Source organism: Hippocampus guttulatus, chromosome 17 (genome assembly GCF_054856545.1).
Source record: "Hippocampus guttulatus isolate MCC_2025c chromosome 17, RoL_Hgut_1.0, whole genome shotgun sequence".
In the NCBI taxonomy this organism is placed as follows: Eukaryota; Metazoa; Chordata; class Actinopteri; order Syngnathiformes; family Syngnathidae; genus Hippocampus; species Hippocampus guttulatus.
The window spans coordinates 52,432-69,504 of record NC_141277.1 but is presented as its reverse complement, the minus strand read 5'-3'; the positions used below and the strand labels follow the sequence as shown (position 1 = coordinate 69,504).

General features: G+C 56.7%; 1 protein-coding gene across 1 annotated transcript; it reads left to right on the top strand.

Annotated features, from left to right (window-relative positions):
- The first annotated feature begins 2,870 nt into the window (after positions 1-2,870).
- lhx5 (LIM homeobox 5) lies at positions 2,871-16,998 on the top strand. The gene is made up of 5 exons (XM_086135490.1): positions 2,871-6,719; positions 8,836-9,059; positions 9,598-9,881; positions 13,017-13,182; positions 14,937-16,998. Exons 1-5 carry the CDS (start codon positions 6,547-6,549, stop codon positions 15,275-15,277), a joined length of 1,188 nt encoding a protein of 395 aa, XP_085991616.1. The 5' UTR covers positions 2,871-6,546; the 3' UTR covers positions 15,278-16,998.
- The last annotated feature ends 75 nt before the right edge of the window (positions 16,999-17,073 follow it).

Here is a 17,073-nt window from a genome sequence, read left to right as displayed (position 1 = left end):
GGTCATTTTGTCAACTTTTGGATTGTTCGATTCATTTTACGTTCCCCAAAATCTAAGCGGAAACCGCGAACAGCGAGTCACTCGTGCTGGCGACTAGCCGTGGTTAACGATGCTCACGCCGACTCGGTATTGCCAGTTGAAGATGGATGCGCCTCTTCTGTGAAATTAGGTTGCGTTCTAATCTGACTTGGAGCACTACAAACTATCCAAAAGAGAAGTCCAAGCTGCAAAGTGCAAATGGAAGAAAAAGAAAACACAATGGCTCGTGTTGGCTCAGGCTGGTTTTCATTTTTTTTTTTTCCTCCTTCTTCTTTTAGCAATCAAAACCTGACGTTGCCCGAGCTTTGCTAACAACCGTTGACTGCCAAAATGCACCTTCGCTGTACGATGGGGCTTTTTTCAGATGAGATGGAGCATTTTCCAATGACAGAAGCTGACGCGTTGGCCCCAAATTATTCCGAGGGGCCTTCTCGTCTGTTTCTCTATTTACGTCTCGTGTCATCATCCGCAGGCGTTAAAGGAAAATAAGGGACTTCATTTGACAAAGTATAGAGGAGAAAAGTACAGGAAAGAAAAGTCCCATTGTTGAACCATCGACTTCAGTGCAGTTAGCAAGTCTTCTCAGCAGTGACAAATTGCAGGTGCGTGCGTGCGTGCGTGCGTGCGTGGACGCCGGATGGTAATTGTCATCGATGCAGATGAGCCGCTCCTTTCAAAAGCGCACCATTGCCATTTTTTTTTTCTTTCCACTAAGAAAAGCAGACTTTGCACGTTTCTCTTTGAAAAGTGTCCTCCAGTGGCGCCGTGAATAGAATTGGAGTCGGATGCGCCGTCCTTACAAAGTCATACATTTCACAAGTGAAATGTAACTTTTTCATGAAGGCCTTTCTTCGTTTGATTCAAAAAAAGTTCCTCCAAATCTGGATTCGTTGTTGTTCGTTAGCGGGCTACTCGCGGGTTTGCGGAGGACGATGAAGAGACCAGCGTCGGCGTCCTCCTCGCGGAGGCCGACCGGACCGTTCAGATGCCGTCCGTGCCCATCGCTCGCCGCATCTCATCCGAACCTGTACGCGGCCCGACTTGAAAGGTCAACGTGTGTCGACGCTCCGAAGGTTCGGCGATATCTTTTCTTCTCGTGTCCGAGAGGAAAATGACTGCAAAAAAAGCCCCACCTCAAGTAGTAACAACAGTTCAGGCCTCCCAATTCATTTGCCGTGCGCACCGATGGCGTGGCCGCCAGGGGGCGGTATATTGCGGTCGGTCATGCCGAAAAACAAACGACGAAGGAGAAGGAATATATGGCCGCGTTGCTGCAAGATTTGTCTTGAAGTCGGTGTTGCTCAAAGCCTGCGAACGACGCCGCACGGAAGCGAGTTCCTTCGGCCCGTCCGTGACGCGGTTCAGACCTTTTTGGACCGCGCGGTGTCGTCGGTCCCCAAACATTTGCGTGCGTGCGTGCGTGCGTGCGTGTGAGATGCAGGCGGAATTGAGGAGCCTCACCTGCCCGTGCACATTGGTGCGTCCATGAAGATTGAGCCGCGGGGGGGCTTGATCTTTTCAATTTCAGGGTGCAAATATCCTCGGCGGCACGTGTTTGTCGGCCAGATTAATGAGGCCCTGGGCCCATAATCCTCCGCTGCTAATTCAAGTGGCCGCTGACAACACATACGCGCCTCCCATTATTATTTATTTGTTTTGTTTTTTTCTTTGCCTCACCCCCGCGTCGCCCCCCGACGAGCTCCTCCTCTGCGAGCGAGCCGTCGGGAAGACAAGATGGCCGAAAAGCAATTGCGAAAACAGTTGCAACACTGCAACCGCAGCGGGGTAAATCCATTTTCGTTGTCATTTTGGAATGTGGGGGGAGGGGGGGGGGCGAGTTTGATTTTGCTTCCCAAAGTGAATGACGGCCCAAAGAAAAGCAGCGATGAATTGCGATGGGATTTGTGGCTCCACGTGCGGAAGAGCTTTCCAGTCGCGGCTCACGAAAGCTTCTGCTTTCTTTTGGGGGCTCCCTCCCCAGCCGCTGCCCTATTCCCCTTTGCCCTCCGCCTCCCTCCTCTCTGCTCTTCTCTCCTTGGTTTCTCTTTTCCTTCTTGCGCTTCCCTTTGTGGCCTCTTCTGCGCCGCCCTCCGCTTGGCCCTCCGCATCCTCCTCTCGGCTTGGTTTCTTGTTGAAATGTTGTTGTTTTTTCACCTCTTTTGGCGCCGCTGTGAAGGAAGAGCGATTTGCAACCGTTGAATTGTTGGCTTCTTCGATGGGTCGGAGGGAAATTGCACTCTGGCCCCAACTGGAGCGCCGTAACGTGTCGCCGCGCAGAAATCGAAGCTTTTCAAAAGAGACTCTGTTGCCTCTCCTAGCCGCTGTCTGCCATCTTCCTCCAGGGCCGCCCCTTCTCCGGACTTTGGGGGGGGGGGGGGGGGAATCTGGCCTGGCTTCACTTGGCTTCTCTCCAATGTTTTAGAGCACGGCGCGCCCCCTTGCCTCACACCCCCGAAAAAGGAGCCCGCGTCCCTCCTTTCTCCAACATGTGAAGCCACGCGCCTCCCTTTGCCCCGCGCACGCCTTCACCGACGTACCAAAGAGCACCTCGAGGAATCGCCGCCTTCCCGGTCAGGCCAGCGCCGAACGCCCGGCCGACGGTGCCGAAGGTCCCCGTAAAGCGGCGCGCGCGTGAGAAGCGACGCCTTGGACGCGCTCCCCGTTTGGCCGCTAACGAGAGAGGGAAAAGGGCCGCCTGCGCAATCTGCGGCCCTCCTTGCATATTTATGTGTTTTTCGGCGAGGTCGGCCGCCTCCGGCGGGGATGGAGGAGGAGGAGGCGGGAAAGAGAGAGTCCCTCAGGCGTGTCCGGGTTCTGATGGCTCCCCTGACAAGCTCTGGTGTAATGGCCTCACCCCCCCAGCCTCCTCCTTCTCCCTCCCTCTCTGAGTGCTGTGAAATTGCCGGCCGGCGCTCTACAGCTGAGGACTCGCAGGAGACAAACGGCCTTTTAATTCAGAGCGCGGAGAGGTGACGGCGAGGGAGGCCCCGGGGGAGGGCTACCAATCAGACATCCATCACGCTAACCTCTCCCTTGGGAGCGGCCCTGCCAAAAGAGGTGCCCCCAAGGTGGTCGCCGGCGTGCACGGCCGTCGCTCGTGCACGCCGGCGTCTTCGTGCTTGCGGCTGCGGCGGCGGCGGCGGCGGCGGCTCGCTCGGGCGCAAATTTGGACAAAAGGCTCTTTGCTCTTCTTCAAAAGCTCATCGCCGCCTAAGCGATGTTGCAACAGCGAGCGAGCCCCGTGCGTTTTCCAGCCGAGAGCCGGCCGGCGCCAACGCTTCAGACGTTGCAAGTTATCGTCGGCTCCCCGTTTGGCCGACGGCGGTGGGACAAAATGGCGAGCGGCGGTCAGTCTTTGGCGACGGCCAAAATGGCCCTTGCCGGCCGAAACGGCTTCTTTACTCACGGCGGGCGCGGCCAGCGACTTTGCTTCGGCCGAGGCGAAGCGGCGCCGACCTGAAAAGCGACCCCCCGGCATGCTTCCCCGAGACTTTCTTGCCGGTCTAGTGCCTTGGAGTGAAACCGACGACGACAACGCGGTCGACCTCCGAGCAAAAGTGGGACAAGCTCGTCATGGCGGTCGCCCTGAAAATGGCCGCTTCAAAGCAAAAAGGCCCGCTCGCCTGCTCTCAGCGTGGCGCTTTGCCCACCAGAGTCGTGACGGGCGCATTTCATCACGCCCAGTGAAAGTGGCCACCGCAAAATGCCAAAGTCATTTGGACAAGTTGGTATTCGAAGGACACCCGAGAAGGGCCGCCGCGGCCGCCTTGCTTTGTCTTTTCGGACACGACTTCTGCTGGCGAAGGACACGCCGCCCGAATTTCATCTTACTGAGCCCAACCCGCTTCGGGTGCCGAATCGCGAATTGCTCCTCGTGATGTGGCCCCTCCTTGTGTCATGATTTGGCACCGTAGGGCTCCCCCTGCAGCTGCACACCTGTTGGTCGTTATGTAATTATTAGTTGCATAAAAGGACTCCCGCCCGAACGCTCATTGTCGGGTCATTCTTGCCGTTTGTTCCCGTCAGGTTTGTTTCGGTCATGTTTCTGTTCTTGAGGTTTTAGCTTCCGCCATGGTTTTGTTGGTTACTTTGGATTCGTTTTGGTCTTGGGACTTTGTTTTGGATGTAGTTTTCTGTTTTAATACAATTCATCAAGTACAAGCTGCTCCTCCCTCCTGCCTGCTTTTTGGGGTCCACCAGCACCTCGCTACGTGACACCTTGGGCCCGTGTCAACATCCAACAAGAGGAGCCGGTCGAAGCGATTCTTGCGGAATGTCAAACTTTGCCTCGCCTCGCCTCGCCTCGCCTCTCCTCTTGAAGTTTGCCCGCCGCGAGTCGCGGTCATTTCAACACGACGGCCGGCATCCGTTTCCTTTCGGCGCCTGCGCGAGCCTGACCTCGTGACGGTGAGGTCCTTTTTGTCGGGCCGGGGAAAAGGGTCGAAATGGAGCATCGGAACCGCTTTTGGAGCTGTGAAACGTCGTGGCTCGTCGCTCGGCGGATCCCCGGCCCCCGCTCTCGTGTCCGTCACTTGGAATGTTTCTTTTTGTGTTTGCGCGTGTCAAAGGTGTTGTTGAGCGTTTGTCCGTCTCCCCAAAGGCGGTCTCGGCTGAAGCAAAAGAAAGCGAAGCCAATCAAAGTGCAAAGCGAGCCCACGCCGCGCGTCCGCTCTGTCGACATTGAGATCGGCCGGCCGCCGGCCCCTCCCCTTTTATTGATGAAGCTGCCGACTAATCCTCGGCATTTCCCTGTAAATAGCGTTGTGCATGTGAAAAGGCCCCCCCCCCCCCCCCGCCTCCCACGTGTAATGTCATGCGCCGGCCGTGGCATTCGTCCTTGTTTGGCGGCTCCCTTCGTGCGGGTGCCGCATTTGCAGACCTTCTTCCGGCTCCCCTTTCGACCTGCGAGTTGTCAAAGTTTGCTCATCGGTCACTCCGGCGGACGCCGGCGTGTCCCGTCGGACGCCCGGCCGAGGCCGGGACGGCCGAATGCGCGCCGACTGCGGTGACCGATGCGCGAGCCTGACATCGAGCTCGCGACCGACGGTAGCTTGCGACGCGCGTCGCGCACCCGTCACGACGGCGCGGCCGACGTCGGTCCTCCCGCACGGTGAAAAAAGGGACGTTGAAAGGATCTGGCTCGCGACAGCGGATGACAAATTGTTTTGGCTTGTCATTTTCCCGTACGGCGCGACGCGCCGTCGTCACCGATGTGCCGCTCGCCTCCCGGACTCGCGTCGGTCTCGACGGCGGGCGTTCATAACCTCTATTTTGGCCGTTGCAAATCGCCCCTTCGGTTTGCGTACGGATGACGCACTCGTCGGCCGTCGTGACTAATGGCGGTCTTTGGTATCACGCTTGTAAATCAGTCGCGGCGGCGGATGCAATTCAGTCATTGCCGTCCGCCGGTCGGTCGTTGCAGGTGCAAAACGACGACGACAACAAAAACGTGTCGTCCGGTTGTACGATGACACACTGGTTCTCCACTGCAAGTTTTGGATGTCAACGTCGCGCATGGCACGAGACGGTGGACTCGCGTTTCCTCCCATCTGCCAACAGATTTGCGCTTCCGAGGGCCGACCGGCGCACGGCGGCGGATGCGACGGCATCTCGGAAGCTGCCGGAGTCGCACGTGCGCATCGGTGACCGCGACGCTGTGGACTCCCGTGTCATCCTACACAGTGGCCCGAGGGACTCTTTGGAGCGCCGGGTAGGACGTAGACGGCTGCCATATTTGCGTCCGCCGGGTTTTTCGTCACGTGTCGGTCGGTTTGCCTCTGAAACGTTACCGGGAGCAATTGCGACCTTTTCCTATCAAAGTGACATATTAGGAGGAAGATCGGAGGAGGGGAGCCACATTTCGGGCCCGTCTCCGTTCTAGCCATGTTGACGCGCGGGTCGGCCCGGAGAAGCGGTGAGCTCGGTATCCGTGACAACCGAAGCCTCGCCGTGATTGGCTCTGCCGCGAGGGAATTAAGGCGCGCCTCGGCCAATCTGCGCGCGCGGCGACGATGTGGAGACGGAGGGCTGCCTCGCTTGTCCACAGCGCGTGATAAGCGGCCACGGTGACGCCAAGGAGCCCGTAGGACCCCCCCCCCCCCCAAAAAAAAAAATAACACCCACAACATCCACCCTGCAGAGCTCGCGCATTTTTTGCAGGATTCTCTTCATGTTACCATTTTGAGCTAGTCAGGTGCGCCTGCCTGAAACAAGCATGTGCGGATTGTGGATATAGCACCCAGAACCGAGCCGGTACCGGGACTTTTAACTATTTTTTTTTTTTTTACATTTTTTTGTGACGGCCAGCCAGCCCACGCGGCAAGGGAGAAGCGGCGAGCGGAGCGGAGCGGGGCGGGCGCCGTGGGGTGGGCGGGGTGGGGTGGGCCGGGGGGACGCTGGAGGATCCCCGACGCGGCTCCGCGTGGAGAGAGGCCCGCCGCGCCGAGCCCAGCCAGTCCGCAGAGAAGAAGGGGCAGGTCGGCCGCGGGCTCGCCGCGGGCCGCGGTCATGATGGTCCACTGCGCCGGCTGCGAGCGGCCCATCCTGGACCGGTTCCTGCTCAACGTGCTCGACCGGGCCTGGCACGCCAAGTGCGTGCAGTGCTGCGAGTGCAGCTGCAAGCTGACCGACAAGTGCTTCTCGCGGGACGGAAAGCTCTTCTGCAAGCTGGACTTCTTCCGGTAGGGCCCCAAACCCGACGGCAAAGCGGCGTTTTGGCGTTGCGCGCTGCGCGCTCACTGCGAATTTGCGCTCTTGTTCAACGGAAGAAAAAAAAACAAGAACCCCAAATGCCAAATCCATTTGACTTGAGTTCATCCGTGACATATCAAGAAAAGGAGCATGTGGTATTTCGGCCACTTGTTAATCTGATGAGGTTTTTTTTCTTTCTTTCAAAGGTATTCAAAGCAAGCTCAATGCGTCTCCTTCCTTCAATACTTCAAGGTAGTGCGAGGCGGCTTTGTAAGAAAAAAAGACGAACAAACATTAAGATTGAAGATTCTGAAGTCACACGATGACCTAAAAGTGCTGAAATAATTTCTTTCCTATCTGACGATTTGAAGAGACTTCATTGCCATTTCAACAAAAAAAAGCGTTTTGCAATGTGGCATCATGCCTCTTGACAAATATTCAGCGCTTCCAAATAATACCAATGATTATTTCCAAATCACACGATGACGCCTCCATTTAAAAAAAAAAAACACGAGTCGTCCGCCGGCTTTAAGAAACGGGCTCTTCCTCGTAATACGTCAAGGCAAATTGTTCCGCATGCTGTCTATTCGCATTCGCGCGATTGCTATTTGTCAAATGTACGTTCGTCAAGCGAGCCACGAAACCGAAGAAATAATCAAAGCAAAAAGGCCATTTCAAAACGGAATGCTTCGGGCGCAGTCGGGCGAATTGTCGCTCGGGTCACTCGATCGGCAGCTTGGCAAAAGAATTCGAACGAAAGGCGAGAATGCAACATTTGAATTCATCCGGTGGCCTTTCCCGAGTTCACGGCCGCGGGGGCATCTTCGCCCCGCATTGAGCCGGGTTTTTTTTCCTTTTTCCCACCGGCCGAACTCGGCCCTTCCGAGAGGCCGCCGGGACTCATCGCGCTCACGTGTCCGATTGTTGCGCGGAGTGGACGCGCATGAGAAAGGCCACGGCGCGGAGGGACAGCAGGGCGCACATTAGTACTAAAACAATAGAGAAGGTGGGGGGGCGCCCTCCCCAAGTCACCCCCCTTCACGCAAGCGCTCACTCGGGTGGCCCTGAAACAGCTGCTTTGTTTCGTTCCTGTTTTGATGCCGGGCGATGACAATTTTTAGTGTGTGTGTGTGGGGGGGGGGGGGGTCCTTCCTTTCCTCACACGTTTTCTATGGATTAAGGGAAGATTTCCACGCCTAAACTACGTCCCACTCTTCCTAATCCCGTCTCATATCCTTGCCTACAATGTGCTGATTGCCACTAATGGCTTTGTCAGCACGACCAGTCTGCCTTTCCCACCAATGTAGCGGTAGGAATACAACCTTAGCTTCATTGTCTTTATCTATCCGCATTTGTACGTGTATATGCAGGATTGATGGCGTCTATATACTTGTCTACACCGGAGATGCTGGTCTGTATTAGCGCGCGTGTGTTATCTGGCCGATTGAAAACAATTGTCACCTTTTACGACCCGCTAGGATATTTCTAAACTCGACGATGTGAAAGAAGCGTGACGATGAGATCAAATCACGCAACTTCTCTATCGGCGGTCTTTTTTTCGAGAGCAATTTTCCCGTTGCAGGCTTGCGCGGCAAAAGAAAGAAGAGGAAGCGAAAAAGCGCTCGGGCTCCAACGTCGACATGGCCTTTTGCTTTTTTTGTGTCACGGCGTTTTCATTTGCGTTTCGTCTGATCACATCTCACCCCCCTCCCAAAAAAGAAAAAAGAAAAAAGACACGCCGAGGCGAAACCCCATTCGGTTTGCTTTTGGGGTTCCGGAGCACCGAATCGTCCGCTTTGATTCGCGGCCTTGCGCGCAAAAGTCGGCCCCGGACTTGAGCCTTTCTTCGCGACGTTTTCTCTGACGGACGGCCGCGGGGAACTCCGCCCTTTTTTTCCCCCCTTTCTCGCTCGGCCTTGGCCCGCACCCCGCCGCCAAATTGTCCGGCGCGGCGCCCGCTTACGCCGTCCCCCCCTCCTCGCCCCCCGCGTGCCGCTCACCGACAAACGGACGGCGAGGCGAGCAAAGACTCGGAACAAATCCTCCGCGGCGTTGGCTCTCTTGCAAATGTTGTCTTTCCTCTCCCTCCCCCGTGCGCGCGCGCAGGCGCTTCGGTACCAAGTGCGCCGGCTGCCTGCAGGGCATCTCGCCCAGCGACCTGGTGCGCAAGGCGCGCAGCAAGGTGTTCCACCTCAACTGCTTCACCTGCATGGTGTGCCACAAGCAGCTGTCCACCGGCGAGGAGCTCTACGTCGTCGACGAGAACAAGTTCGTGTGCAAGGACGACTACCTGAGCTCGGCCGCCATCAAGGAGGTCAGCCTCAACTCAGGTACGAGCGGCAAGAAAATGGTGGACGCCGAGCGGCGCTTTCACGGCGCAGTGAAAATTGGCCTTTTCTCATCAGCTAAAAATGCTCCTGAAATTGCAATCTTGGTCTTTTGTTTTCCTTACAAGCAGAGGGCATACACTGTGGATTAGCACCCGTCACCGCTCACAACGATGCTATACAGCAAAAATGACCCCCCCCCAAAAAGTGCGCGCGCGTGTGTGTATATATATATATATATATATATATAATTTCTGTCTAATATTTGTCGAACCCCTTTATTTCTGTTCAAGCAATGACACGTTTCTTTTTTCCACCTCCAAGGACTCTATTGTTCTCGTCATTACCTACTCTCGTCGATATTGACAGCCGCAACACATCCCCCAAATCGTCACACTCTATGCACAGTCGTTGTTTACTTCTGGGAGGCCGGGAGGGGGGGGGGCGTTCTGGAAAAGGGAATGCGCATTGCATTCGCGACAGTATTTGGTCGCCGTCTTGTTTTTGATGTGTGACGATTCCCTGCCCCCGCGGTCTGCAGTGTCGTCGTGCACGGACCGGAGCCTGTCGCCGGACGCGCAGGACGGCGGCGGCCTGCGCGACGAGCTGAAGGAGGCGGACAACTGCACGTCGTCGGACAAGGAGAGCAACAACATCGAGAACGAGGAGCAGAACTCGGGCGCCAAGCGGCGCGGCCCGCGCACCACCATCAAGGCCAAGCAGCTGGAGACCCTCAAGGCCGCTTTCGTGGCCACGCCCAAGCCCACGCGTCACATCCGGGAACAGCTGGCGCAGGAGACCGGCCTCAACATGCGCGTCATCCAGGTAACGAGCGCCCCCCCCCCCCCCCCAAAGCGAATCCAAACTCCGGAGCGGGAGCGAGCGCTCAAGCTCGCCTCGTGCCAAAAGTCGTTGGCTTTGCTCTTCTGCAACACTTTGCGTCAGGCTTTTTGTCTGCCCTCCCAACTCCTCCAAGCGTAATCACGGGATTCGTATTTGACGCGCACCCTCATCCTCAAACGCGTTCCAGTTGTGTTCAATCGGGGTCGTTTCTCAAGACGGTTTGCTTTCAAGACCTTGACTCCAACAAGTAGGGAAAGAAAACCGCAACCCAAATACTTGTCATTTGGCACCCGTGCATTTGCAGATTTAGGTTTTTTTTTTTTTACATTTATTTTCGCTCAAATTGTGTGTGTGTGTGTGGGGGGGGTATTTTTTTTTTCTCCAATACAGTATATTTTGAATGTGCATCCATTCTGCGCAGATATTCATGATTCGCCGTTTGGTCCGGTCCCTTTCACCACCGGATCATTATTATTATTATTATTATTAATTATTTTGCAGTCTTGACTGTGGAAGGCGCATCTTTTTCTCATTGGCCGGTTTACATTTTTCTGCGCGCTTTACTCGCCGGGAACTCAAAGACGTCGACCCTGTGTTTTAAAAAGGCACTCAAAAGGCTTCTTTTCATTCTCCCAAACGTGATCAACACACGACATGCACGATCATCCGTTTGAGCGGCGAGGCCGCTCGCAGAAAAGGGCGAGCGCGTCGCTGCGTCCTTTGAAACGGGACCCGGGACTTTTCACGTCGGTGTTTCTGGCCGAAGTAGTGATTCGCTTGCACGTTTTTTCTTTTTTTTTTAATTAATTAATTTATTTATTTAGGAACAGAAGCCCACCTTGTAGAAAATGATGGAAAGTGTGACATTTTTCCGCATGCTTTGAATGCAATAGAACGAAATCATTTTCTCTTTGAACGTCGCACTCTCATGGAAGAAAAAATCAAATCAAAATGTTCAGTCATAAAAGGTTCAAAATCCATCCCCTAAACGTGATCGATATTGATGTGTCTACTCCTGGAATGGTGATGCACGCTTTGAGCACGAAAAAAAGTGCCGCCATCCTGCAGTACGAATACAAAACGAAAATTGCCACTTTGACGCCCCGAGCATTGCAATTAAAGCCAAGTGTCTTTTTTTATTTTTTTATTATTTTATTTTATTTATTTATTTTTTTGGTCGAAGGTGAAAAGCGTCGGATTTGTGCAGCGTTGGCAGGGGTCAGGGCTGATTTGGAAAAAGAAAGCTTTGGTTTGAAAAGAATTGATTTGAAAGGAGAGCGGCAAAATGTGGGCCGGTTTGAGTTCGCCGCGTCGTTGAATTGCGCAAAAGACAATCGGATTTCCGTGCGGGAATTCTTTCCGATCACGTCGGCGCACTTGACGCCGCTACTCGGCGATGTCGTCAATGGCGGCGTCCCGAGACTTTTGTTTGCCTTCCGACAAATCAAAGGAAGGACCCCGCGAGTGACGAAAATTGTGACCTTTGCCAGAGCGCATTTATTTGCTTGTTCCTTCCTTCCTCCATCTCCGTGCCCGCAGGCGTCCCATTTTCGTCGTCGGCTTGTTTTTTTTTTCTCCCCTCCCCAATTAACATCGACACACCAGGCTAGAGAAAAACACACACAATGGCGACGCGAGACGTGTGATTTTCTTTTTTTTCCCCACGTGTTTGTTTCAGTCACACAGCCGTGAAATTAGTCGTAGGTGGTGGTCTTGTTTTAGCTGAGGGCCACGCGCGCAGGCTGGAAGCCTTCCTGCCTGCGCGCGCGTGCGTGCACGTGTTTTCGCGCACGCACGCGCATCGGGCGAGCGCCCCGTGTCTGGGCGCGCAGACGTCAGGATGATTAGCGCCATCGCTGCCAAGTGTGATGTGGCTTTTTGTGCGCTGGCTGTGATTAGCGCTGATTTCACACATTTACATATGGCCCCCACCCTCTCTTTTTTCCCACCTCTGTGCCGTGTGTGCGATGCGCACGAGTGCATCTCCATCCATCCTTGCTCAGCGTGTTCTCCCAGCCGGCCAGCCCCAACACGGGCTGTGTGTGTTTGCGCGTGCGCGTAGGCTGACCCGAGCCAAAATGGGGGCTGGGTTCGGGTGTGTCGCTGCTGGCGTTGAATAGCCACGCCTCCCCGGCGTGCGCACGCCAGCGTGATCTGCGTCTCCGGAGGGGAGCGAGAGCAATTCCATCAAAATGTCCCCAACACCTCCACGATTGTTCTCAGTCGGCAGGCGTTGCCTCCGCGCGCGCCCCCGCCTTTCGTCGGCGCCGGCCGGTCGCCGTGACCCCGCGTGATTCCGCAGCGCCGCCCAAAAGCGAGGCGCCGTTTGCCGCTCGGATCGTCCACGAGGAAGCAAAGAAGGGCAACGCGTTCCACTTCGTTCCGAGCGTCATCGTCCTTGTTTTTAGTTTGAAATCTATCGGATTCCGGGAGGACACGTGACGCGTCGGCCGCCGAGCCGCGACTCGCGCCGCCGCCGCGAGCGAGTCTACTTGTCGCCGACAACGTTGACGTGACGTATTCAAAGACGCCTCGTTGAGCGCGTCGACGCCGCGGCCGGACGGGAGGTGGCAAATTGCGAAGACGCTTCCTCCTCAGAGAGGCGTCGCCAAACAAAATCCGCGGTCGTCGCTTCGGGATCGTACGATGCGATCCGAGCTCCGTTTGAGCCGACGATTTGCCAAATTTGGATCTCGCATTCGAGCCGCGTACGATACGGCGACAATTGTCCGCCGCGGAATGGAAAAGAATCTCGATATCGATCCCGGCGGGATCCCGTATGAAACGCTTCGACGGCCGACACGTTGCGCGATATGTCCTTTCTCGCTGGCGTGGACCCGCACGATGTCGCGCCGGAAACCTCGCCTAAAATGGCTCGTCGGCAAAAGCGATGTCGCTCGGTTCTCGAACGCCGCCCGCGGAGAACCCGAGGTTCGCGTCGCCGGGCAAAGGGCCGCTTCCGGCTTTGCTCTCGGGCCAACCTCGCGCCTCATATCTCCGGGCTTTTATCAACACCGCCGGCGGCGTCGCGTCTTTCGCCCGGCCCGACGCGCGTTTGGCGTCGGCGTCGCCGGCAAGTCTGTCCTCATCGTCGTGATGACCGCGACTCTGCGGCAGGTGTGGTTCCAGAACCGAAGATCCAAGGAGCGGCGGATGAAGCAGCTCAGCGCTTTGGGGGCCCGCAGACACGCCTTCTTTCGGGGCCCGAGGAGGATGAGGACCCTGGGGGGCCGGCTGGAGGACCCGGACATCTTGGGACCGGCTGCCTACGGCTACTATGGGGGTCAGTACCGCTTCCTGTCAAACCCCCCAAACTCTTAGCGACTGACAACGCGGGAGCGGATTTCCGGGCGGAAGGGCCCTCCGCTCTCGAGGCGCCGTGCCCCGGCCCCCCAGAAAACCCAAGCCCTCTTTAGTGTTGTGTGGCGGTCTCCTGCCACGACTGAGAGGATGAACCTGTTTATGCCACTCCGTCTCTTTGTCAACAAATCGGGCAGAAAAGGCTTTTGACGCAGCTCGCTCAGATGGAACGGCGCTTTTTTTTTTTTTTTACGGGAAGGGGGGGGGGGGGGGCAGAGACGCAAATGCACGTGCTTCCAGCACATTTTGTCTGACAAATCTCACATTTTCGTCCATATCCCAGAAATGATTTCGTCCTCGTCAACCTAACGGATGAGGGGTTTTTTTTTTTTCCGTTCCTCCTCCCATGGAGCGTCCTCTCAAACTGGACATTTGTGTCAGCTTCAAAGACTGCACTGACCTTCAAGGAAATGTCCTTTTTTTTTCTTTTTGTAAACATCAACAACAAGCCCGTCTTTGATGAACCGACGCTGCGTTTCGTAAATTCGGTTTAGTCCTCGGCGCTCATGTTTTCGTCAGCGTCAAAGACCATACCTGGTTTTGTAAATGGAAGACAGCAGAATTGGAGTGACCCTAACGTCCGTGTTTTTGTCAGCAGCAAAGACAATTTTGTCTGCGGCCAATTTCATGCACTTGTGTGCGTTTAAAAACATCAAAGACAGATTTTAGTCCCCGGCGAACCCGATGTAGGCGTTTTTGTTGTTGTCGTTAACATTGAAGACAATTTCAAGTCTTGAACGAGTATCCGTGCGGAGTGAGGACAAAGCCGTCATCTTCCGCTCCCGGCTCCCTCGTTTTCTTCATCCGCTGCCGCTTTTCAGGCGGCCCCTTTGAGGCGCCGCTGAGGCCGGCTCGCTCGTCGCGTGCGTGCATTTGTGTGTGTGTGTGTGTGTGTGTGTGTGTGTGTGTGTGTGTGTGTGTGTGCGTGCGTGTGTGCGTGTGTGCGTGCGTGCACGCGACGCCGAAACCCGCACACTGCCTGCAACGCAAGCTCTTTGCCTCTTCTCAAGGTGGCTCCAACCAGCAGGCCGGCGGCGACTTGATTTCCATTCAAAGAGCTTTTCAGTCAAGAACAATTCATGATAATATTACCCCCCCCCCCCAAAAAAAAAAGTTTGGCGGAGGTGGAGCCTGAGGCTGTTGGCGTGCGGTTTGACAGGATGCTGCGTTGTTCACGCTGAGGCATCTGCGCTAGGAATATTAGGTGTCGAGCGTTTGCGTCTGCACGGACCGAGGAAACACGCGAGTGGCCAGAGAGGCGCGACGGGCGGACGGGCGAAACGATGAGAATACGAGAGCCGGCAGATGGGCTCGTGCTTCCAACGATGAAGGATGAACGGAAGAGTCGGTTCGGCGGGCGGGCGGATGGCATGCGGTTGACGAGACAATGGCCGGAAGGAGAGATGGCGACAGCGACGACGTCTCGGAGCCGATCGAGGAGCCAAGTCTGACGGCGTCGCGCTCAATGATGTCATCGAGCGGGTCCGCGCCGGCAACGACGATATCGCGGTCACCGAGAACGCGTCGTTGACAATCGCGCCTCATTAAAAACAAACCGTCATCGACATTGACGGCGTCTTCGATGGCACGGAGAACATCTCCGAAAGGAACGGACTGGCCCGCGTTCCCCCGATGCGCGACGCGGGTGACGTAACGCCTTGTGCTTTTGTCCCGCAGAGTACCAAGGGGACTACTACGCAGCGGGCGGCAACTACGACTTCTTCCCGCACGGTCCCCCGTCGTCGCAGGGCCAGTCGCCCGCCGACTCCCCCTACATCCTGGGCTCGGGGCCCGGGGCCCCGGAGGGCTCGGGCCACCTGCCCTCGGACGACCAAAGGTTCACGGACATGATCTCCCACGCCGAGACGCCCAGTCCCGAGCCGGGCTCCCTGCAGCCGGCGGCGGGGGAGGCCTACGGGGGCGGGCCCAGCCCTCCTTTCTCCCTGGCCAGTAACTCCAGCTACGGCGCCCCCGTGTCCCACCGAGGCCCCGAGATGGGCGAGGCCGGGGCCTGGTGAAGCCCTCGACGGGCGGCCCGGACCGGCTTTCGGCCGACCGGGGGACGTCCTCCGCCGGCTTTGCCGGACGGCGGCCCTCGGCGACGACGGCTTTGAATCCGTCGCGTGCCGTCGACGGCGACGCGAAAGGGACTTTCCTTTGCGTCAACTTCATTTCTTGCATCCGAAAGCCAAACGGCAGCCCGTTGCCGCCGCATAGCCGCTCATTTGGAGCCTCGGAGGCGCGCGGCCCGCTCGGGACTCCCACTCTCTCCTCCCTTTCCCGCATCCCAAACCTAAAGCGGCATCCTCCCCCACCCCCGGCCTTGAGATGGACACCTGTGCCGTAAAGCGTAAATCTAGGACAGACGAGTATCCCCGACCCTTTTCGTGTCCTTCGTTTTCAGCTCCTCTCCCATCACGCAGCCACGACGCGCGCCACTTTTCTCAGGAGGGTCGCCTATCCCGGCCGACCTCGGGGCGGGAGGCGGGGCGCCCCCCTCGAGCGGTTGCCAGGCGATCGCGGGCCACGCGCAGACGCTCGCAATCACACCTCGGGAGCATTTCCAGCAGGGGGAGGGAGCTCGGCTTCCCCGAGAGCCGCACGCGCCCCGCCTGTTTTCGAGCTCTCCCGAATCCGACGCCGCCGATCGAATTGATCCCGACCGTCTCGGGCTTCTCCGGAGCTCGCCGATCCGCCGACGGTTTGAATCGGGCGCGTCGGGAGAGCGGGAGACGGCTCTCGAGGAACCCGAGTCGCCGTTTGGGGCAAATGCGCGGCCAAAGATGCCGAGCTCTTTCTCTCAGCCGACCGGCCGGCCGGCGCGGCGCTCGGATTTGGGGCGGAAGGGGTTCCCGTTGTGGAAGGGTTGAAATTTGGATTCGGGCGCCATTTTGGACCGTTTTATTGCGGCTTGAAATTCCACGCCGCGTTCGGACAAAATATTGTTTGTGCTTTTGGACACGGGGCTGAGGCTTGAAATGCCGCTCGGTGCCATTTGGGTTTGGGTCACTTTGACCCACCCGACGCGTTGGCCCTAAAGAAGCCACCGATGGCCCGCTCCCTTTCAGACCGTCGGCGTCGGGTCTGCCGCTTGACCCGCTTCGGCGGATGCCATGCGCCTGCCCCTTTCTACCACGACATGATGATCAGATGTTAAAACAAGAGCGTCTCCGCCTTTATTCCCACACGCGCGAGCGCGCGCACGCATACTCGGGCGGCCCTGATTGTCGCGGCCGCCTGCGGCCGACCTTCCCTTTGTTCGGCTCCCTTTTTCACAAGACATGTTTTAATGGAAATGATTTTCAAAAGCACACTGAAGCCATAATAGCGAATCTCCTTCAACAGCTGAGGTCTCCCGCCTCTTAAAGGGGGCCGACAAAAGAGGGGCCACGCAACATCTGTGGTGGACCGCACACCGCACCCCCTCCGTAGGTCCTCGACTGCACCGTGCACCCCCCGCACCCCCCCCCCCCTATCCCACCCCACCGCAAAGCCCCATCGTCGGGCCTGAAGCGCCACCTAGTGTGCGCCGCCCTTCTCCCGTCCCGCCCGCCTCTCGGCTCCAATGTTCATTCCTCCCGACATGCTCCAGTCTTTTCTTTGCCGGTGGACTCCAATCCCCTTGGATGTCTCCACGAGCGGGTGGATGGCTGCGCGCGTGCGCGCGTGCATGTTGGACGGCTTGTCTTATTTCTATGTAAATAGCGCTGGTAATAAAACCTGTCTCTTACAATTTGAAGGTTTTTTTTTTTTTTTTTGATTTTTGGGGGAGGAGACAGAAAAGACGGATCGAAAGCGTCCTTGGCGTTGGCGA